Source organism: Danio aesculapii, chromosome 17 (assembly GCF_903798145.1).
Source record: "Danio aesculapii chromosome 17, fDanAes4.1, whole genome shotgun sequence".
Classification (NCBI taxonomy): Eukaryota; Metazoa; Chordata; class Actinopteri; order Cypriniformes; family Danionidae; genus Danio; species Danio aesculapii.
This window is the reverse complement of record NC_079451.1, coordinates 40,282,438-40,306,457: the sequence shown is the minus strand read 5'-3', so window position 1 is coordinate 40,306,457 and position 24,020 is coordinate 40,282,438. Positions and strand designations below refer to the sequence as shown.

General features: G+C 32.7%; 1 protein-coding gene across 8 annotated transcripts in view; it reads left to right on the top strand.

Annotated features, from left to right (window-relative positions):
• ralgapa1 (Ral GTPase activating protein catalytic subunit alpha 1) overlaps window positions 1-24,020 on the top strand; it is a 158,733-nt gene that overhangs the window by 52,857 nt on the left and 81,856 nt on the right. For all 8 annotated transcript variants that reach the window (XM_056477269.1, XM_056477273.1, XM_056477271.1 and 5 more), the window contains 12 exons: window positions 2,447-2,599; window positions 4,079-4,272; window positions 4,401-4,499; window positions 7,375-7,530; window positions 7,662-7,790; window positions 7,894-8,019; window positions 14,111-14,169; window positions 19,478-19,586; window positions 20,785-20,895; window positions 22,048-22,116; window positions 23,286-23,417; window positions 23,542-23,725. In XM_056477269.1, the coding sequence (XP_056333244.1) occupies window positions 2,447-2,599; window positions 4,079-4,272; window positions 4,401-4,499; window positions 7,375-7,530; window positions 7,662-7,790; window positions 7,894-8,019; window positions 14,111-14,169; window positions 19,478-19,586; window positions 20,785-20,895; window positions 22,048-22,116; window positions 23,286-23,417; window positions 23,542-23,725 (1,521 nt within the window). The remainder of the gene's footprint in view (window positions 1-2,446; window positions 2,600-4,078; window positions 4,273-4,400; window positions 4,500-7,374; window positions 7,531-7,661; window positions 7,791-7,893; window positions 8,020-14,110; window positions 14,170-19,477; window positions 19,587-20,784; window positions 20,896-22,047; window positions 22,117-23,285; window positions 23,418-23,541; window positions 23,726-24,020) is intronic.

Below are 24,020 nucleotides of genomic sequence, written 5' to 3'. Positions count from 1 at the left end.
AAATTTTGCTTATCCATTTTTCACCATGAAAAAGAAAAAGGCCTTATTTAAATTTTCCCTTTTAATTTTAAGACAAAAATAAAAAAACAGCTAGGTTTTTTTTATATCCCTTTCTAAAAGGAAAATTCGATGACCAAAATATCTGCGACTCTTTTGCAGCATGAGACGTGCTTGATTTATTGAAGTGAGTGAGATTTATTCATGTGAAGTCCTCTTTTAGCTTAGGTTTAGCACATAATTTAGGTCATGTACATGTCAAAATGTAGCTCTTAGGGATTACAGTATACACATAAAGCCTCAATTGTTATCTAATAAATGAACACAAAGATTTAGGAAAGAAAATGCATTAGTAACAGTAAATCCTCGTGGATTTTTTTTTTACCTTTTATTTGGATATGAAAGTGGGGGACAGACAGGAAAGCATTGAGAGCAGAGAGAGGGGAAGGGTTGGCATGGGACCTCGAGCCGGGAATCGAACTCGGGTCGCCATGAGCACCATGGTGCTATATGTTGGCGCACTTAACCACTAGGCTATTGGCACTAACTATCCTTGTGGCCCTTAAAGTGACAGCGCACTATATTCCTGCATGATACTGTTCTTATCCATATGAGACTATACAGACTATACTTAAAACACAGTTTGTCTCATTTTTTTTTTTATAAATGACTCTACTATAATAGTTTTCAATATTTTTGAGGACATCTTGTTTGTTTTTTATTTTGTCTGCTGTGGTATTGAGAATTATGAAATTTCATGGTCTCTAAAATGTACAGGTGTAATACTTTATTTACAGACAAAATGTTATACTTTTTTTATTTATTCATAAATTAGTTTAAAAAGTTTTGGTCATCTTGCCCACTCATAATCGTTTTTTTTTTAAAAATCATGATTACAATATTGACCAAATAGTCATAATAAATAGTAAAAGTTCATTAAAAACTAGTTCGTTGATTTTTAGGCCCTGAACTAGCTGTTGTCATGTAAATGAACAGCCAAAATGCATAGAGTTTACAGGTTTTAGTTGAAAACAGTGTTATGCAATCTGCTCTTTGAATTAGAATGTACCCAAATTGACAGTTGATTGTGCTAAAGCAGTGTTTCCCAACCCTGTTCCTGAAGACACAGCATGAGTACACATTTTCAACCTCTCCCTGATCAAACACACCTGAATCAACTCATCAGAACATAAAAATATGTACTGTTGGTGTGCCTCTAGGAAAAGAGTTGGGAAACACTGTGCTAAAGCATATATAAGTAAATGATAAAGTAAAATTCTAATAGAAATATTGTACAGTTGAAGTCATAATTATTCACCCCCCTTTGAATTTTCTTTTTTAATTATTTCCCAATTGCAGTTTAACAGAGCAAGGAAATTTTCACAGTATGTCTGATAATATTTTTTCTTCTGGAGAAAGTCTTATTTGTTTTATTTCAGCTAGAATAAAAGCAGTTTAATTTTTTATGAACCATTTTAAGGTCAAAGATATTAGTCCCTTTAAGCTATTTTTAAAAAAATTAAATTTAAACCATCGTTATACAATAACTTGCCTAATTACCCTAACCTGCCTAGTTAACCTAATTATCCTAGTTAAGCCTTTAAATGTCACTTTAAGCTGTATAGAAGTGTCTTGAAAAATATTTAGATAAATATTATTTACTGTCATCATGGCAAAGATAAAATAAATCAGTTATTAGAAATTAAAACTATGAGTTATTAAAACTTTTATGTTTAGAAATGTGTTGAAAAAATCTTCTCTCTGTTAAACAGAAATTGGGGAAAAACGGGGGGGCTAATAATTCTGACTTCAACTGTATGTTTTTTCATTGTGCATTCTTAGGTTTCTACTAATTAGATTACTACTGATTAGATTTTAAAAAAATAGTTTCCCCGCAACTGACACATTATTTGATGCCTTTTGATTATGCTGAATCCATATTTGGCTCCTTTTAAAAATTGTTAGTTGACACCAAACCATTCCTTTTGCTTCAAGTTTCTGCATTTAAGCTATAAACGCACAGAATGGCATGTCTGCAGACAGAATATGTACTGCTTACCAAATGCAATTTCAGTGGAGACGGACAGCAATGAGACATGTATTATACTGTAATAAGCAAATAACTCATCATCATCAGTAGTGGTTCCCTCAGGCAATTAACCCAGATTGCTTTCATTCCAATTGCATACCATACTTAAGTCCACATTTAGAGCCTTGTTTTCAAGATCATTAGGGTGTTCTTTGGTAAACCCCAAACTAGCCTAACCAACAATGTGTATGGAAAGCTTTTTTTTTTTTTCAAGAAACATGATGCCTGCAGGGACAGAACGCTCAGAACGTCAGTCACACTGTTCACTCTGGATCTTTTTGTGTCGTTTTACTGATATTACAACAATTAACAGTGTCATGTAGAGAGATCTGCGAGCTGATGCACTTGATGTTTCCTCAGGCTCTGAGAGCGCATCTCCAATGCACTCTCTAGGCGGATCTCGATCGCAGACGCCGTCTCCTGCAACCCTGACTGCTGAACACGTCCAGCATAAAGAGCTGCAGCTGGATGAAAAGATGCACCATTCTGTTCTGCAGACCCCTGATGACCTTGGTAATGTATAATTAAGAAGCATTACTTTTTATGAGTAGCACTTGGTTAAGAATATGGAATCTACTGTAGTTCGCTGCCTGTTGCATCTTTAGCTTAGTTTCCATCTGGTATTAACATGTTATTATTGATCTGATCATGAGCAGTGATGCAGAAACATGCTTTTAAATGCGTCTCTCATGAACACTTGTATTCATTTTAATTTGAAACCCTTTTTGTGACACTCTGTCATGTTTGTTGGGGTTTTCAGTGCAGCACATGTATGTTAAATACATGTCAAATGTAGCTCTTAGGCATTAAACACATATACTCTCAGTTGTTATGCCATGAATGAACAAAGATTTGAGAATGAAAATGCACGTTCATCAGTAAATCAGATCCTTTTTTATAATTATTTTTTAGGGGTTTTCACCTTTATTGTGATTGGACAGTGGAGATTTAGAGACAGAAAAGTTTGGGGAGCAGAGAAAGGGGAAGGGTCGGCAAAGGACCTTGAGCCGGGAATCGCATTCGGGTTGCCATGAACACCTCTGTGCCATGTGTCGACACACTAACCACAAGGCTATTGGCGCCGACAGTAAATCGGATCCTTGTGGCTCTTAAAGTAACAGCGCACAATGTTTCTGCTGCCGATTCTTCTTATCCTTAATAGACTATATTATAGACAATACAGTTTGTCTAATTTGTAATTTAAAAAAATATATAGAATCAATGAAGGCGACGCGGTGGCGCAGTAGAAAGTGCTGTCGCCTCGCAGCAAGAAGGTCGTTGGTTTGAGCCTCACTGAGTTTGCATGTTCTCCCCGCGTTCACGTGGGTTTCCTCCAGGTGCTCCGGTTTCCCCCACAGTCCAAAACCATGCGGTACAGGTAAATTGGGTAGGCTAAATTGTTTGTAGTGTATGAGTGTGAATGAGTGTGTATGGTTGTTTCCCAGAGATGGGTTGCAGCTGAAAGGGCATCTGCTGCGTAAAAACGTACTGGATAAGTTGGCGGTTCATTCCGCTGTGGCGACCCAGGATTAATAAAGGGACTAAGCCGAAAAGAAAATGAATGAATGAATCAATGTACCAACCCATTTTTATGTGGCTTTTAAAAAAGGATGTGGATGGACAGATCTACGAATCTAATCCTAATCCATGTCTTAACTCTTGAAGTCGCCATGAAATGGAAATTAAGATTTTTTTCCGATATCAGTGCGTTGCGTGATTTTGTCAATTGAGAACTGATTAGATTGTTGGAAGATGGGCATTGCTAACAAAATGAAAGAAGATTGACGAATGGTGGAAAGCAGGGCAGAAATGAGACACGCCCTGATAGCCCCGCCCTAAAAGCACTCCATGTGACCAGAAATGAAGAAAACTCATTTCAAAGGGGCAGGAACGGTTATGCTGGCTGAAACCAGCGACCTTCTTGCTGTGAGGTGGACAATGCATCTTGAGACTAGATATGAATAGGACTTTATTTTTTATTGCTCTGTTTAGAAACCAGCGAGTTTCCCACTGAGGACTGTAGTGTGATGGCTGGTGGCACTCTGACCGGCTGGCATGCTGATGTCGCAACAGTGATGTGGAGGCGAATGCTAGGGATTCTGGGAGATGTCAACTATATCAAGGACCCTGAGATCCATGCGCAGGTTTTTGACTACCTCTGCGAACTCTGGCAGAACCTGGCCAAGGTGAACACACACAACACACACACCAGTCCTTCACTGCTCTCTGCAAGGATGATTTACAGTGCAGCTAATAATCAAATTCCAGTTGAGCAAACGTCCTTCTGTCTCTGTTTTTTTTTTCATCGCTGTAGATCAGAGACAATCTCGGGATCTCCCTTGACAACCAGTCGTCTCCGCCTCCGCCAGATCTGATTCCACCTCTGCGTATTCTGACTCCATGGCTTTTCAAAGTATGCTTATCTCAATTTTACCTTTTTAGGCAAACCCACATTACTCCTTATGAGAATGGCTCTGAATATTGTACATAAATCTTAGACTGACTAAATAAAAACAGTTCAGACTTTTACCAGAGTCTGTGTCTGTTTTGATATTAAGATTTAAAGTGGAATAAATAAGCTCTACATCAGTGTCTTGTTTTTAGGACAATATTTGGCAATCTAAGGCTTCAAAATAATAACAAAAATAACCAGAAGGTAGTGTTTAAAATTGTCTAAATGAAGTGCTTAAGCACAAATTGAGTTTTGATGCCTTTAGTATTATTATATTTGCATTAATATATTGATGAACATGATCTTAATATAATCATTTTAGTGTAAAAGAAAAATCATACAGTGTATTTTTTAATATTGCCCAAAATATATCTGTGCAACATAAGACTTGATTACTCTATCTATATATTCATTCTGTTCTAAGTTCTGTTTGTTTGGTTCTTCACTCTGTCTGTTCAACCTTCTGCTCATTCTGTTGGTTTATATGATTACTTTTTTTAATCACACACTTCCATGTACCTGCTGACCAGGGTGCAAATTACTGAGGGGTTTGGGGGGGATTGACACCCCCCCCCCCAATTAATGCTTAATCCTCCCTAAAGGACGTCAAAACAACATATAGGAGGGGTCAGTCCTTTAAATAGTGATTAAAAGTTTACTCTGCTCTAGGCTTGGGCGGTAATATGGCATACCGCGGGATTTAAAAATAGCAACGGTGTCAGTTTCAATACCGTCATAAAAACAATGCTCTTACATAGGAGACAAGTATTAAATACTTAAATATTATTTATTTAATGCCTATAAATGCATATGCATGATTGTCATCACGGGACAGTGTGGAGGAGGAAGAGAGAGGTGAGGTAAGATGGCGAGTCGCGCACCAAGTGACCTGGACCTGGCAGTATTTCAGGTTTTGACCAAACAAGAAGGGAGACGTGGTAAATACAAACTAGAGGTCTGCATTCCCGCTGCTGTACCATGGAAGCCGTGGGACCTGACCAGATATCTTGCGGTGTGGGAATAAATTTCCGAATAAAGCGTGGGAGCGGTTGGTAACTCTGGTGTAATTTGAACGGTAGCGGGAGGTCTAACAATATCGCTCCCGAGCACACGCGAATCTGTGCGGATGCTGTTTGTGTGTGTGTGTGTGTGTGTGTGTGTGTCTGTGTGTGTGTGTGTGTGTGTGTGTGTGCGCGTGCGTGCGTGCGTGCGTGTGTCTGTGTGTGTGTGTGTGTGTGTGTGAATGAGAGAGAGCGTGATGCTGTGCGTCGCTGGCTTGGTGGTGTGTGTGTGTGTGAATGAGAGAGAGCGTGATGCTGTGCGTCGCTGGCTTGGTGGTGTGCGTGTGCGTGAATGAGAGAGAGCGTCCCGCCCAGATCTCTATTACGAACCAGACAAACAGGTGACCGCGAACCCAAGGACGCATATACGGTATTCAGTTTGTGCATGGTTTAGGCACAAGCCAACAGTTTGGTGACGCTGTTTGAGCCTTACATCATAATTTTTTTTTATTATGCATGGTAATACCCAATACCGAGGTAAAATAGGGAGGAGGTTTGACGGTATCAAAATTTAGTGACCGACAAGCCTACTCTGCTCTGTATATTAAGTAATAATATTAATAATTAAAATAATACATAATATAAATATACATTTGAGCAGCCCTGTAATGGTTCATACCATAGCGAATGCATAATCAGTCTATGTGTGAAAAAATTCCTTCAACAGTCTGAAACCAGCAGATCAGAGCACCGATAGACAACGTAAGTTTTCACAAGACACTTTTCTTGTAAATTCTCTTTTATGAGAAAGAAGTGAGGCAGAGGGTCAACAGCAGGGTGTGAATTATACATCGACGATCAGGGGGGTCAACGTTTTCAGTAATGTTACTTTGTGTAATACATGCTTGAGTAAACCAAATGTATGTATTTTATTATACATCTAATTAAATAATAGAACGTATTTAAGTTTTCAATGTTTTGTGGGATATTTAGTGTATTCTGACCTACAGTATACTCTGATAAGCTACTTCAGAGGTTACTGTAGGTCAAACTATACAGCCAATTTTTACTTTGTTTAGACTAAATGTAGAAACAAACACTGATTTTATAAGAAAAGTGTCTTGTGAACACCTTCATTGTCTATCGGCTTTTTCTTGCATAGACTGATTAATCATTCGCAATGGTATGAATCGTTATAAGGGTGCTCAAATGTATATTCATTTTGTCTATTATTTTAATTATTAATATTATTGTTTAAGATACAGAGCAGAGTAAAGTGTTTCTCACTATTTAGATGACTCCCCCCTTTTACATGTTGTTTTGACGTCCTTCATGGGGATCAAGGTATATTTAGGGGGGTCAAACCCTTCTGTAATTCACACCCTGGTCAACAGGTACATGAAAATATGTAAATAAAAAGTTCAAGTTATTATATAAACCGACTGAATGACAGAATGAGCAGAAGGTTGAACAGAATGAATGAAGTACCAAACAATCAGAACGTAGAACAGAATTAATATATTGATAGAATAATCAAATCAAATAATCAAAAGGTCTTATGTTGCACAGGTATATTTTGGGCAATATTAAAAAAATACACTGTATGATTTTCCTTTTACACTAAAAATGATTAGAATATTAAGTAAAGATCATGTTCATGAATATATTAAAGCAAATATAATAATACTAAATGTATCAAAACTCAATTTGTGATTAAGCACTTCATTTAGACAACAATACACTGATGTAGAGCTTATTTATTCAGCTTTAAATCTCAATATCTCTCTGACTCCTGATCCATTCATGAAAGTTTTTTTTGTGTCATCTGTCTGCAGGCGACTATGTTGGGCGAACGCTACAAGCAGGGAAAACTCCACGCCTACAAGCTCATCTGTAAGATCATGAAGAGAAGACAGGACGTTTCACCAAACTCAGACTTCCTCACGCACTTCTACAACATCATGCACTGCGGCCTGCTCCACCAAGACCAGGTGTGCTTTGTCAGATATTTGATCTTTGAATTAATATACAGTTACATTATGAGCTCAACCACTGAGCAAATCAATTTAGTTTAATAAAAACAAAAGTTTAAAATGTGCTGACCTTTTTCTCTGCCTCCCAGGATATTGTGAACACCATCATTAAGCACTGCTCTCCACGCTTCTTCTCTATTGGACTCCCAGGAGCCACAATGCTCATTCTGGACTTCATTGTGGCAGCGAGTCGTGTCACTGCCTGCTCGTCCCTCAATGTGAGAAAACAGCAGAATGATTTCATGTTATATTGTACTCAAATCATTTTTCTTTGTAGATTTTTTAAAAATTGTCTTTATCTGTTCTCTGTGTTTCTCCAAGGCTCCACGGGTGGAGGCTCAGATCTTGTTGGGTTCACTGGTTTGCCTCCCAAACTTGTACAACGAACTTCCTGCACTGCATCCTACAACAGCCGACATCATCATGACCAAATTCACTGATGTCAAGGTAGCAAATCCAGCCCCAAGATTACAAAATACATTCCATAAAATGTTTTTTAATAAAATTTTTTATTAATTAATTACATTTTTATGTACTATATATTATAATTAATTTAACAGTAAGATTATATATGTGGGTTCGATGTGTGTTTGTGTAAATGTGTGTGTGTGTGTGTGTATGTGTATGTATAAACAAATACATTTTTTCAATGAAATTATTTCAGTATTACATTTATTATAAAATATGGTGCATAAAGTATAAACAATTAATTATATTAATATTTTTAATACATTATGATATTGTACCTATATATATATATTTATATATATGTGTATATATATATATATATATATATATATATATATATATATATATATATATATATATATATATATATATATATATATATATATATATATACACACACACACACAGTTGAAGTCAGAATTATTCACCCCCCACCCCCCCCCCCTTTTTTTTTTTTTTTTTTTTCACACAGTATGTCTGATAATATTTTTTTCTTCTGAAGAAAGTCTTATTTGTTTTATTTTGGCTAGAATAAAAGCAGTCAATAACTTGCCTAATTACCCTAACATGCCTAGTTAACCTAGCCTTTAAGTGTCACTAAGCTGTATGGAAGTGTCTTGAAAAATATCTAGTCAAATATTATTTACTGTCATCATGACAAAGATAAATTAAATCAGTTATTAAAAATGAGTTGTTAAAACTAGTATGTTTAGAAATGTTGAAAAAAAATCTTCTCTCTGTTAAACAGAAATTGGGGGAAAAAATAAACAGGGGGGCAAATAATTCTGACTTCAACTGTATATATAAATGAACAAATGCATTGGAACAATGTTTATTTTTTTAGATTTTAGATTAGATTCAACTTTATTGTCATCACACATGTACAAGTACAAGGCAACGAAATGCAAGTAAATTGAACCCCCACGACCGTACACAAACATAACAATTCCAGGGGAAGACAGGTCACAGGAGGTAGAACAGGAAATAAGATACATTTCAGGAGAGAGAGGCAAAAAACAAAACAAAAAAAACAACAACTCTTTTTAAAAAACTTATTTATATTTAGATATGAAATATTTATGTATATAATACAAATGATATATAAATGTAAATATTAATGTAATGAAATAGTTTTGTAAAAATTTTTTATGTATGTGTGTGTATTAAATATACATAATAATAAAAATATATAATACACATATATTATATCAAAGCAAACTTTTATCTGGGATGTAATTAGTCTTTGCCCAGCACTAAAACTTACACTTCTATTATCTTTACAGTTAAGTTATTAGTAATTCTTGCAATTAATTGCATAAAATGTTTTGTGATAAAATCATGAATGTAATTAATTATTTGTATTTTTTTTATATATGCTATATATTATGATTAATTTAATACTGAAAGTATTATAAATATATATGGGTTCGTATATGTGTTTGCGTAAGCGTGTGTGTGTGTTTAAAATTATTTCAGAATTAAATCGATTGTTTTAATATATTTATTATTTTATTATATTTATATTAGTATAAATAATGAATTACAATAACCTTTTAATTTTACAATAAGATATTGTACAAATACATGTTTTTATTTTATATATATATATATATATATATATATATATATATATATATATATATATATATATATATATATATATATATATATATATATATATATATATATATATAGAGAGAGAGAGAGAGAGATATATAGATATATATATAGATATATATATATATATATATATATATATATATATATATATATATATATAGATATATATATAGATATATATATAGATATATATATAGATATATATATATAGATATATATATAGATATATATATATATATATATATATATATATAGATTTATATATAGATTTATATATAGATTTATATATAGATATATAGATTTATATATATATATATATATATATATATATATATATATATATATATCTATATCTATATATATATATATATATATAGATATATAGATATATATATATATAGATATATAGATATATATATAGATATATAGATATATATATAGATATATATAGATATATATATATATATATATATATATATATATATATATATATATATATATATATATATATATATATATATATATATATAGATATATATATATATATATATATATATATATATAGATATATATATAGATATATAGATATATATATAGATATATAGATATATATATAGATATATATATAGATATATAGATATATATATAGATATAGATATAGATATATATAGATATATATATATATATATATATATAGATATATGATATATATATATATATAGATATATATATAGATATAGATATATATATATATATATATATATGATATATATATATATATCATATATATATATCATATATATATCATATCATATATATATATCATATATATATATATATATATATATATATATATATATATATATATATATAGTCTAAAAAGATTTCCCAGTATTTCTCTGCAATCGGGAGATCACTATAATTAACCCCCAAAAAAGCCAGAGCAGAGGCAACACTGCCAGATTACTATGGTATGAATACAGCACTATAACATAGAAAAGAGAGAGATTGACTTACAATGTCACTTACCTGTTCTGTAATGATTTGATCAGCTGTAGTTTGACACGTACGCTGAAGAAATGCTGTTTTTCTCTTTAAGGACTTATTATGCAGTCTCTGCCGCCATCTTGTGGCAGAACATCAACCGTCTTTGCTCGGCTCAGTATAGCAGGCTGGCCAACGATGCACTGAATTTCCCGAAATTATGAATATTTCAAAAAGGCACTATCCTTATGAATAAACTGCATAATTGCAATTTAAACAACTACATTCTAGACTAAAAAACCTCAAAAGTACATTACATTGTCCAACAGCTGCGATATTTAATCATTACTTTTTTTTCATTTTTATTATACATATAATAATCGATTATGCTCATACATTTTGATCAGCAATTTATTGCAGCCTGAAGTCATCTTATTATACAATAAGCCCTTCTAATGAAAATTGATTGACTCTAAATTAACCTACAGGTCTCTTACAGATGTTTCTGAATACACAGCAGAAAGCATTATAAAATAAACACACTTCAGATTTTAATTCTCACTAGTTGTTTAGACAGCCATACAGTTAATCAGCCATTGTGTTTATCTGTCTTCCAAACAATCTCTGGCATGTCCAGCAGCTTCATAAGACCACCAACCTTCATCCTGTGTGTAGTCCTGGTTTAACCTCTGATCCGCCGTCTGCCCTCATGCAGATCCAAGTGGCTGAATGTATGCCACTCCGACACAGGGAAATCTGCTGTAATTGTTCCTGCCACCACTAATGTGCTAATGGTCGATCAGCAATGCAGGCCTGTTGTTATTGTGTTTTTCCGTGTTGTTCTGAGCGACAGTAAGCAGCTATTGCCATGCGGCGAGGCGTCCGTCACTCGCATGCAGAAATTCACATGATGGCATCTGATAACCAGGAGCAGGCCATGAATGACAAGACCGTGGTTAACGTGATCTGTTTTCTGTGTGTGTGTGTGTTTGCGCGCACAGATGCTGCTTTTCCAGATGGTTGGAAATGTCATGTTTCGAGTTGCCAGATTGCTGGTTTTATGTCAGATTTTGTGTCTGTTGTGAGCGCTTGTGATCATTATCTGTTTGTCTGTCTGCATTATCTCGCTCTGTGCATCTGTGTCTCTGGTGGCAGTGTGTGTGGTGTATTGTGTGGCGTTTTTGTGTGTCTGTGAAAGTCGTGTGTGTGGATAAGAAATGGGTGGTGGATAATCGGATACTCCAGAGATGGAATGAAATTGATCTGTATCAGGATGGCACCAGTTTGCTGAATAGGATTCTTTGTCAATGAGTTTTCATTGATGTTTTTATTAGAACTGAAAGAAAGGCATTGAGATGTTTGTGTGTGTATGTATACTGTCATTTAAAAGTTGGTGGTTCATTAAGAAAATAATACTTTTATTCTGCTAGGTTGCCATTAATTAGATCAAAAGTGAAAGTAAAGATGATCTTAAAATTTTTTACAATTTTAAACTATTAACTACTTTGAACTACAAAGAATGATTTACTAGTTTCCACGCAAACGTTACATATCACAACTGTTTTATACTGTTTATTGACCAAAGCGTGTTAAGATGATTTCTGAAGGATCCTGTGAAACTAAAGAAAAATCCACTGAAATTGTTTACGTTATAAAATAAATTAAAATAGGATGCATTTTTACATCTCTCTCTCTCTCTCTCTCTCTTTCTCTCTCTCTTTCTCTCTCTCTCTCTCTCTCTCTCTCTCTCTCTCTCTCTCTCTCAATTCAGTTCAGTAATTGCATTACTGGCATGACAAATGTTACAAATGTATTGCCAAAACATTTATAAAGTTTACATTAAAAATAAAAGAACATACAAATATAATATAAACAGTAAATAGTAGTCGTAGTAGTGTAAAAAAAGATTTGATATATAGATATAATAATAAATAAAAATCTAAATAATATATCATATTATTCAATATGTCATATTATTCATATATATCTATAATTAATAATAGAGTGGAGTTATTAAATCTATATATAACTATATATATATTTATTTAAAAACGATATATATTTATATAATGTTTATTTTTTCCCCCAATTTCTGTTTAACGGAGAGAAGGTTTTTTTCTACACATTTCTAAACATAATAGATTTAATAACTCATTTCTAATAACTCATTTATTTTATCTTTGCCATGATGACAGTAAATAATTTTTGACTAGATATTTTAAAGACACTTCTATACAGCTTAAAGTGACATTTAAAAGCTTAACTAGGTTAATTAGGTTAACTAGGCAGGTTAGGGTAATTAAGCAAGTTATTGTATAATGATGGTTTGTTCTGTAGACAGTCGAAAAAAATAGCTTAAAGGGGCTAATAATTTATATTGACCTTAAAATTGTTCATAAAAAATTAAAAACTGCTTCTATTCTAGCCGAAATAAAACAATAAGACTTTCTCCAGAAGAAAAAATATTATCAGACATACTGTGAGAATGTCCCTGCTCTGTTAAACATCATTTGGGAAATAATTAAAAAGAAGAAAAAAATCTAAAAGGTCATAATTCTGTATGTGTGTATATATATATATATATATATATATATATATATATATATATATATATATATATATATATATATATATATATATATATATATATATTTACATACATATATATATATATATATTTACATACATATATATACATACACATATATATATATATATATATATATATATATATATATATATATATATATATATATATATATATATATATATATATATATATATATACACATACATACATACATACATACATACATACATACATACATACACAAACACACACACACACACACACACACACATATGTATATTTAATTATATTTATAGATTTTATTATAAAAATATATAATTATAATAATTAGTATATTTGCATAATATAATAATTTAGATTATTATATTAGCCCCCCTGAATAATTTTCCTCCAATTTCTGTTTAACGGAGAGAAGATTTCTTCAACACATTTCTAAGCATAGTTTTAGTAACTCATTTCTGATAACTGATTTATTTTATCTTTGCCATGATGACAGTACATAATATTTTACGAGATATTTTTCAAGATTCTAGCATTTACTAGGTCAATTAGGCAAGTTATGGTAATTAGGCAAGTTATTGTATAACGATGGTTTGTTCTGTAGACTACTGAAAAAATATATATTTCTTAAGGAGGCTAATGATATTGACCTTAAAATGTTTTTTTAAAAATTAGTAATTATTTTAAAGTAATAATGTATTACTGCCTGGATCAAAAATTGATCCTTGATGAGCATGTTTTTTAAAAATATTGATTTTTAAAAATTACAGACCACACATTTGTTAGCTTGTAAAATGCACCTTGAAATTAAAAACAAATACACATAAAAATGAACGATGTCCAGTTTAACAGTTTGTCTTTGTTTCTCTGTTTCAGGAGCATATAATTAAGCACATCTTGACCTCTGCCAGAGATGAGCCTTCTGCACCAGCCAGGTAAAACTCTGAACACTAACAGTTTGTTTTGGTCTGCACTGTGACTTTTTAATACATTTATACTGTTAGATTGGTTTGTGGTGCTTTTTTGAAGATGATAAAAGTCTTCTGTCATTTGACTCATTAAAAATGTAATAATTTACATCTGATCTAATGAAGGAAATGCACAAGACAAACTAAAATGTTGTGTGAATGAATTTAAATCATTGACTTTTTCAAAATAAAAGAATAAATTAAAATAAATGATGTTTTTAAAGAATTTAAAAATAAAACATTTACTGGAGATTGACAAGATATACTGTTGAAGTCAAAATGGTTCGCCCTCCTGTGAATTTTCTTTTTTTCTTTTTGAAATATTTCCCAAATTATGTTTGTTAGATAATATCTTTTCTTCTGGAGAAAATCTTATTTGTTTTATTTCGGCTAGAATAAAAGCAGTTTTTATTTTTTAAACACCATTTTAAGGTCAAAATAAATAACTTATTCTGAGTTCAGACTGCATGATTTTCAAAGTAGTCGTGTCACAGATGTTTTCACACTGCATGACTATCTGGGCTAGCGTTCCCTCGGTGCTGTATTTACACTGTAGAATGAATCGGCGACAGGAGGTTTCACACTGCATGACTTTACAATAGGAAGAATCGCTGACAACTTTGTCCAAACTACGTCTCACAACCAAACACACGAGAAGTGACATGGAAACAGTGCGAGGTCACGTAATATATCTTTCGTTATTAACTACATAATAGAAATAGAAGGCTTTATTGGGGTAGAAAATGTACGTATTTGCTCACCTGGCTTTTGAAATGAATGAACTATTTTTTTTTGGACCCGGTTGTGATATTGCTCAGATGACACGTCAAACAGACACAGGGGATCCGGTCAAATTCACACTAGTTTTCCCTCCATTTCTTGGGTTCAAATAAACTGAAAATGAGCGCTTTTAACTTCTCCCCTAACCTCCTGCAGATAGCCATACTAGTGGATGCTGCTCTCTCACTGGCTGTAGGTGATCGCTGATGTTATATTCAATCAGAACACATTTCACACGGCATGATTTGAATCGCTGACAGGTCCAGATATTTAGCATGCCAAATATCGCATGGGTGTCGGCGACTCAACTGCGGTTCTTTCAGATCGTGTCTTTGATAGTTTACATTGTAGGATTGTTACTTACGTGAATGAGCACGGATTTGCCTGTGATTTCAGGCATTTGTCCGCGATTTCTCAAAACCTGTCTGTGAGTCAAAGTCGGGGCTAACATCGTGCAGTCTGAACTCCACATTAAGCAATCTTTTTTTTCGATTGTGTACTGAACAAACATCGTTATACATCATTACTTGCCTAATTACAATAACATGCCTAATTAACTTAGTTAAGCCTTTTAAATGTTACCTTAAGCTGAATACTAGTGTCTTGAAAAATCTCTTGAAAAATATTATGTACTGTCATCATGGCAAAGATAAAATAAATCAGTTATTAGAAATGAGTTATTAATATTATATTTAAAAATGTGTTTAAGAAAAATCCTCTCTGTTAAACTGTGATTAAAATTTAACAGGAGGGGTTAATAAACCTTCAACTGTACATCGCAACCAGACCTTGAGATTTAAATTACATCCCTAAAATAGTACATCTTCCCATATGCACAGCTCAATAGTGAAACATTAAATTAATAACAGACTGGAGATTAAAATACCAGAAGATTTGTCTTGAAATGAAAGTACAAACTGAGGTGAAAAAATTACCTCATCTAGAAATGTACTTTTGATGTGGTTAATTATCCAACGATATCTACAAATGATGTTTCCTATTTAGTTTTCTCTATATAGTGTTGTATACTCTCTATTTAGTGTCAGTTTTATTGTTGTAGCATGTGTGGAAATGTTTAAACCATGCGTTACAACTTAACCATTTATTAGTTTGTTCCCTTCTTAACCTAACATTAAAGGTGCAGTAGGGGATCTGCCTAAATGCTAACCAGTTAGCATAATATCTTTCAAATACAATCCCTCCACTGCCGTCCAAAGCCACGCCTCCTGAAATCACACGAGCGCGCACATTAAAGATGACAGATGACTAGCTCATGTCATTCTCCAGTTAGAAAACTTTATAGTTCTTTATAATACTACAGTTCTGAATGAAAAACTGTATTATATCTCACACATTTTCAGTAAAGCGCTTCGGAATAGCGCTGTTCACTTATGTTTAGTTGTTACACTAGATTAACATCTACATTATCGAGGCTGTGAAAGGTCCCTTATGAAACTGAAAATGGTCACATCAATCTTTCGCCGGAAGTTTTCAGTGGCTGAACAACACTTCTGTGCATATAACCCATTTGTAAAACAACACAATCTACATCAGCTTTGTGTGACTGAAATATTTTTAAAACAGAACATTACCTGTTTAAAAGAAATACTTCAGACATGGTATCTAATAACGTATGATTATTCGTGAAAGTGTATCTTGAGCATAAACGTGTATCAGCGGTTTTGCGTGAACAGAGCTGTGCAGTTGTACAAATCTACATTTGTTGACAGACAGTTTGGGCTATTTATCAGATTCATGGGAATTATCAGCCCGACAATATTTAATTGGATGAACATTTTTTAGTCTTATGCCTTACCCAGAATATAAAAATACACATAAACACATTTAGATCATTTACTTTAATCATTACTATTGGAATGTGAAGAGACTTTCAACCAGCACAACAAAACATGTTTCTGAAGACAATCACCTACTGCATCTTTAAAGTTGATGTTACTTACTCCATAAATGTAGCTGGTTTAATAGCCTGCCTGAGATTTATTTCAATATTACAGTCCTTCACATTTATGTTATTGTAATGGTCTGTTTTCCAGGTCAGTGCATACTTCTTGCTAGATTTGGTGCTGAAAAGAAAGCAAGCGAGCCCCGTGCCAGACAGATTAATAACTCTGTCCATTGCGGTCGGTGGTAAAGCGGTGTGGGGTTATGTGTCTGCTCATATCTAGACAGATTAGGAGCAGTGTCATTTAAAGTAATCCAGGACTCAGTGGATTAGAGGGCATCCTGATGGGGCTCAAGTCATTAGAAGCCCTCCATCACTCCCTGCTGAAAAAGTTTGGGTGTGTTTTTATTTTGAGAGAAAAGCTCAGGAAAGCCTTAGATCATGGAATGGGGCAGACAGGAGACTGGATTAAATATCTGTGGCCTTCTAGTAGTTAAGACATGTGTCCCACTCTAGTCCCCCTACACAATTTATTTATTTACATTGTTTATATTTCTTTATTTACATTGAATTATATTTATTTATTTACAATAATTTATTGTTTATTTATTTATATTTATTTACATGTATTTATATTTATTTCGATTCATTTTTATTTATTTAGATTCATTTATTTACATGTCTTTATATTTATTTATTTACATTTATTTTCATTCATTTATATTTATTTATTTATTTACTTGTATTTATATTTATTTATTTATTTACATTAATTTATGGTTATTTATATTTATTTATTTACATGTATTTATATTTATTTATTTGTTAATTTACATTCATTTATATTTATTTATTTATTTACTTGTATTTATAATTATTTATTTATTTATTTACATTCATTTATAGTTATTTATATTTATTTACTTTAATTTATATTAATTTATTTACTTAATTTATTTGTATTCATTTACATTTATTAATATTTATTTATTCATATTCATTTATATTAATTTGTTTACATTTATTTATTTATTTGCATTGATTTATATTTATGTGCATTCATTTATAATTATTTATTTGCATTCATCTATATTGTTTATTTACATGTATTTATGTATATGTATTAATTTAGTTTAATTATTTGTTTGTTTATTATTAATTTGTATTCTTATTTATTTTCAATGCTAATAAAAAAACGAATAATACAATAACATGTTTTCTAAATTTGAGCTATTTTAGTTTTTTGTAATGCTATTTTAGTTTTGTAATTTTGTTTAGTTTCAGTAAAGATCTTTGTAATATTGTTACATTGATAAACATGACATGTGTAGAGTTTCAAACATGTCAGGTGACTCGCATATCCACAGATACAAACACACATATACATATACACACAAACACAAATACACACATACAGTTTCTTTTTTAAATATTTCCCAAATGATCTTTAACAGAGCAAGGAGATTTTAACAGTATATCTGATAATATCTTTTCTTCTGGAGAAAGTCTTATTTGTTTTATTTCGGCTAGAATAAAAGCAGTTTTTGATTTCTTTTATATGAACCATTTTAAGGTCAAAATGATTAGCCCCTTTAAACATTTTTTTTCGATAGTCTACAAAACAAACCATCATTATACAATAACTTTAATTACCCTATTTTTACCCTAATTACCCTAACCTGTATAGTTATTGTAATTAACCTAGTTAAGCCTTTAAATGTCACTTTAAGCTGAATAGAAGTGTCTTGAAAAATATCTAGTCAAATATTATTTACTGTCATCATGGCAAAGAAAAATAAAACAGTTATTAAAAATGAGTTATTAAAAATATTATGTTAAAAATATGTTGAAAAAATCTCTCCGTTAAACTGAAATTGGGGAAAAAAATTAACAAGGGGGCTAATAATTCAGGGGGGCTAATAATTCTGACTTCAACTGTATATAAAGACGGTACAGTAGAATGATTATTTTAACATATTTAGGTTTTTGCGTTCTTTACAGGTGTAATCATATTTCATGTCTTATGTTGTATAAAAATATTTGTGACAAAAGCCAAAATACATTGTGTGTTTCAGAATTATTGCTTTGTTTTATGCCAAAGAATCATTAAAATATTAAATATAATCTTTATTAAAGACAGTTTGTAAAATTCCTGCTGTAAATAAATCAAAAGTTAGTAAAGTGCATTGCTAATGACTTGATTCAGACACGATTAAAGGCAATTTTTCCATCAATCTTTTGATTTATATATATTTTTTTCACTCTCAGATTCCAGATTTTCTAATAGCTCTCTCTTGGCTAAATATTGTACTATCCTAACCAGCCATATGCCACGCTTAAATAAATAAAGCTTTTTTTATTTAACTTCCAGATGATTTATTAATCTCAGTTTCCCAAAACGTACAACTACTGTACTAATAGTTTTGTGGTCCAGGGTCACATTTGTTTTTCCAGCAGAGAGTGCATATATACAAAACATCTTTGCTTTAAGTATTGATTTTACAGTGTTGCCAATTGTCTTTTAAATCTAAACGTTTCACCTATTATATTTTGAATGAAATCTAACAGTTATGTCCTTGTTTTTAATTTCAGGTGTGTGGCGCTCTGTAGTCTGGGTATTTGGCTGTGTGAAGAGCTGGTTCATGGCACTCAGCATCCGCAGATCAAAGAAGCGCTTAACGTCATCTGTGTCACTCTCAAGGTAACAGACGCTCATTTAAACAGCAAAAAATAAACACACACATACACAAATTCTTCCGTTAAAGATTGATTATAAATGCAATAGAAGCATCTGTCTTGTAAAAGAAGCGTCGCTGGCAATGTAAGTGCGCACAGCAGAGAAATGATGGCATTGCCCTTGGCCTGAGTCTTCTGAAGCCGTTCCTGATGCCTGGGCTCACTGCACTGGCACAAGGGTTTTCTGTTCATCCAGAAGAAGATTATTCCATACTCCCTGCACCCACCCCTACCAGCCTTCCTAAATCTGGACCGTCAACATGTTTGGCTTCTCCGCTCCTCACAGACAGAAGGCTAATCCACTGAAGAATGCACGCTTCAGAGACTTCGAGGAATTATTACATTTCTGTCTGAAACCAAAGATGGGGCCAACAGAAGCGCACATACTCAAACTCTGGTCCAATCGCAAGAGTCCGTCTGCGATCAGGTCGATTCTATTGGCTTTTCGGGGGAATCTGGTGTCAGCGTGAGGGTTAGATGTGAGGGTCTTGCTCCTTTGGGGTCGTTCCATGAAGCAGAATTAGCAAAGACTCATCCCAGCATAATCAGCTCAGATGAGACCCACCACACAATTTTGTCCAGCACATGTCGGAGCACATTAAAGTTTGATACTTTAATATATTCAATGTTTTATATGCTGTAAAAATCTATCTATCTATCTATCTATCTATCTATCTATCTATCTATCTATCTATCTATCTATCTATCTATCTATCTATCTATCTATCTATCTATCTATCTATCTATCTATCTATCTATCTATCTATCTATCTATCTATCTATCTATCTATCTATCTATCTATCTATCTATCTATCTGTCGTTCTGTCTGTCTGTCTGTCTGTCTGTCTATCTATCTATCTCCTTTTTTCTTTATTTGTTTTTAATACATTTTTATAGATTTATTTACATTATATACATATTTTTTTAATGGTAATAAGTATATATAAGTATATATATATATATATATATATATATTATCAGCTCAATGCTATTGGCTCAAATCTGTTGTCAGTGGAGGGTTAGACCTCCTTAAGGGTCGTTTCATGAAGCAGAATTAGCTAATCAGCTCAAAGTAGACCCACCACCACACAATTTTACCCTGCACATGTCTGAACACATTAAAGTTTGCTGATTACTTTAACCATTCATGCCTTTCTTGCAGTTCTCCAATAAAAATGTCGCCCTGGTGGCTTCAGACATTTTGCACCTGCTGATAAACTATGTGGACGAACTGGAGAAATTTCCACCCAACACTCCAAAGAAAATAGTGGAGGTAAAGTTTGTCGTGCTGAAAACGGATTTTAAGTTATGCTTCATTCTTAAAGGAATACATTTACTCTTCACATTTACCCTTCACTTGTTCAGAACCTATTTGAGTTTCTTTCTTCTGTTGAACACAAAGAAGATATTTTGAAAAATGCTGTTAGCCGGCACTCATTGGCTGCATCCAATATTGTACTTAATTCCATACTATATAGTACATTAAAAACAGTATGTCTGAAATCATAGTATTCAAAAAACAATAGGCGAGAAGTACCCGGATGACCTACTACTTCCAGCGAGATAATGAAGTGTGCATCCGAGGACACTATGCTATCTCAAGATGCCATGCAAGAGAATTATTGTAGTATGTCTGAGTTCCATTCATACTACTCAAATTCATACTATATAGAATGTGCTTTTCTAGGTTTTAGGTTTAGTACCTACTCGAGTAGTAGGCAGTTTACTCAGCCATTTATTCCATCATTATTTTTTTTTTCTTGAATCACATCAGAAGAGTCTTTTAAATTTTACTGAATCACTCTGTTGTTCATTTCCTTTTTCTTTTTCAAATATAACAGCCTTTAATTGTTATTTATAAGGGATTTACAAAGCATAAATAGTCCTCACTTTAGATGAGCTCACAAAACAGTAAGAATTTATTAACATAAAGAGTAACTGTTACTATATGCCTGACAAATAAGATGTAAAATGTTCATTTGAATAGTTTATTAATCATTTACATATTCTGAATGATCTCGAAACTAACTACTAATCTTAAATGGCTGGTTTGTAAATAATGTAATACTTAATCAACAATCATACCATTAAGCACACTATATATGTTCTCGTCATGAATACAGAATTTGTAGCTGTATTTATGAACTGCTTACTAGTGTTTATTAATGTAGAGTTAATGCTTAACAAATGATGATATAGCTATTTGTTACTGCTTAATAAATGCAGTTATTATGAAGCATTATCAATTTTTTTCTACTATTGAAGTCGGTGTGTTCCTGCAGTCAACATTCTTCAAAATATCTTGTTGTGTTCAACAGACAAGCCTATAGAAACTATAAACTAAGAATACATGATGATTCTTTTTTTGTTTTGAATGATCTGTCTCTTTAAATGGGAAATTAATGTGTGTTTTCTTCTTTTTTAGGTTCTTATTGCAACCATAACTTACCTTCTCCCAGCCACAGAGTCCTCTCCTCATGAGCTGGACAAGAGGGTATGTTTCAGTAATACAACGCAAGAATACACTCCTAAAAACGTGAAATAAATCCTGTTGTTTGTTCAGCTAACATCTTTTGATTATTTTTATTGAAGAGAGTGCAAACATTATCTGCTCACCATCACATCTTTTGAAAACGCACAAAAAGAGTTATTTTACACAATGTCCGGCCTTTTTTTTTGTGTGTAATGCTGATTAATTTCGGATTGCAATCTGTCCTAGTCACATATTCTCTACATCATTTACTCTGTTGTGTCTAAAATAGTGGATGAAAAAAAACACTGTCCTAATATTAACTGGTATGTTTGATTATTTCTTTGTGTAATACCGTATTAAGTATATCTTTGTTCATCTCTAATTAAATATTTCTGCTACTATTAACGTTAGAGTTGTTGCAAAAATAATAATAATATATTTATAACATTATATTATGCATATAACATTGAAACTATGCAGTATTCACAATTGGAGAACATTCATCTGAGGCAGCATATTTGTCATGTGGTGTTCCCCAGGGATCTATTTTAGCCCCTGTTGTTTTCTCCTTAAATATGCTTCCTCTGGGCTCTATTTTTAGAAAACATGGTCTGTCTTTTCACTGTTATGCCGATGACACCCAAATCTACCTGCCTTTAAAACCAAGTTCAAGTGGGCTAGAGACTCTAATGCTATGCTTGTCGGATATGAAAGCCTGGTTGTCTTTGAACTTTCCAGATTTTAATGAGAGTCAGACTGAAATAATTCTGTTTGGCCTGTCAAACTCTTCTATAGCACTGATAGTTGTGGAATGCTCTGCCGCTCTTTATTAGATCTGTTTCATCCCCGTCTGTTTTTAAATCTAGGTTAAAAACGTACCTCTTTGATATGGCATTTTACCAATGAAAATTGTCCATTTTAGCTGTAATTTTATCATTTTTTCTTTTTTCTTTGTTGTGATGTGTATTGTGCAGCACATTGGTCAACGTCTGGTTGGGTTTAATAGTGCTACATAAATAAAATTGACATTGACAGTATTCAACATTGATATTAAGTAATTTATTTGACTGTAGACTAGTAATTTAACATTGAAATCACTTGAATAAATTGAAATGAATTAAATCAATCAAAATGCATTAAAATGCAAAGTGTTTGTACCATTTTGACATTTGTTTATGTCTCTTTTTCAGCTGGTTGTGTCTCTACTGCTGTGCTTGCTAGACTGGGTGATGGCTCTACCTCCAAAAACACTCCTCCAGCCGGTCCAAGGAGCCTCGGACAAGGAGAAAACTGACAAGTCTGTCCTCAGCTGCATCTATAAAGTATGATACCAGCACTTACGTCTTCTATTACATTTAGTTACATTCATTAGTATCCTGTGAAAGAACAGATAACATGCATGATGGAGATTTTGTTGAATTTCTAACCCCATTGTTCATCTCTTAGGTCCTCCATGGTTGTGTTTATGGGGCTCAGAGCTTCAGTAACCCCAGTTACTTCCCCATTCATCTGTCAGACTTGAGCAGCCCAGACTACGACCCCTTCTTACTACTAGAAAGCCTGAAGGAGCCGGAGCCACTCCATTCACCCGACTCTGAACGCTCCTCCAAACTGCAGCCAGTAACTGAAGGTAAGTAAACACTTGTCTTATAATCCGTTTTTTTTTTTTTTTTCTTTTTTCATCCGATAATTTAGTTAAGTTCTACACTTACTCTTTTCTTATGCCATTTCTTAGGCTGTGTGGGATTTTTTTGAGCTGAGAGATTGTTTTCTGTTGTTGTCAATGGTAGTGCCGTGGTTTTTGAGCACCTGCAATGTAGCAAGCCAACTAAGGGGGCATTTTAGGGTCAGCACTGAGCACTTTGTGTTTTTTCAGATTTTACAAGTTGAAAAACACATCAGTGTCTCTTTTAAGCTAACTGTTT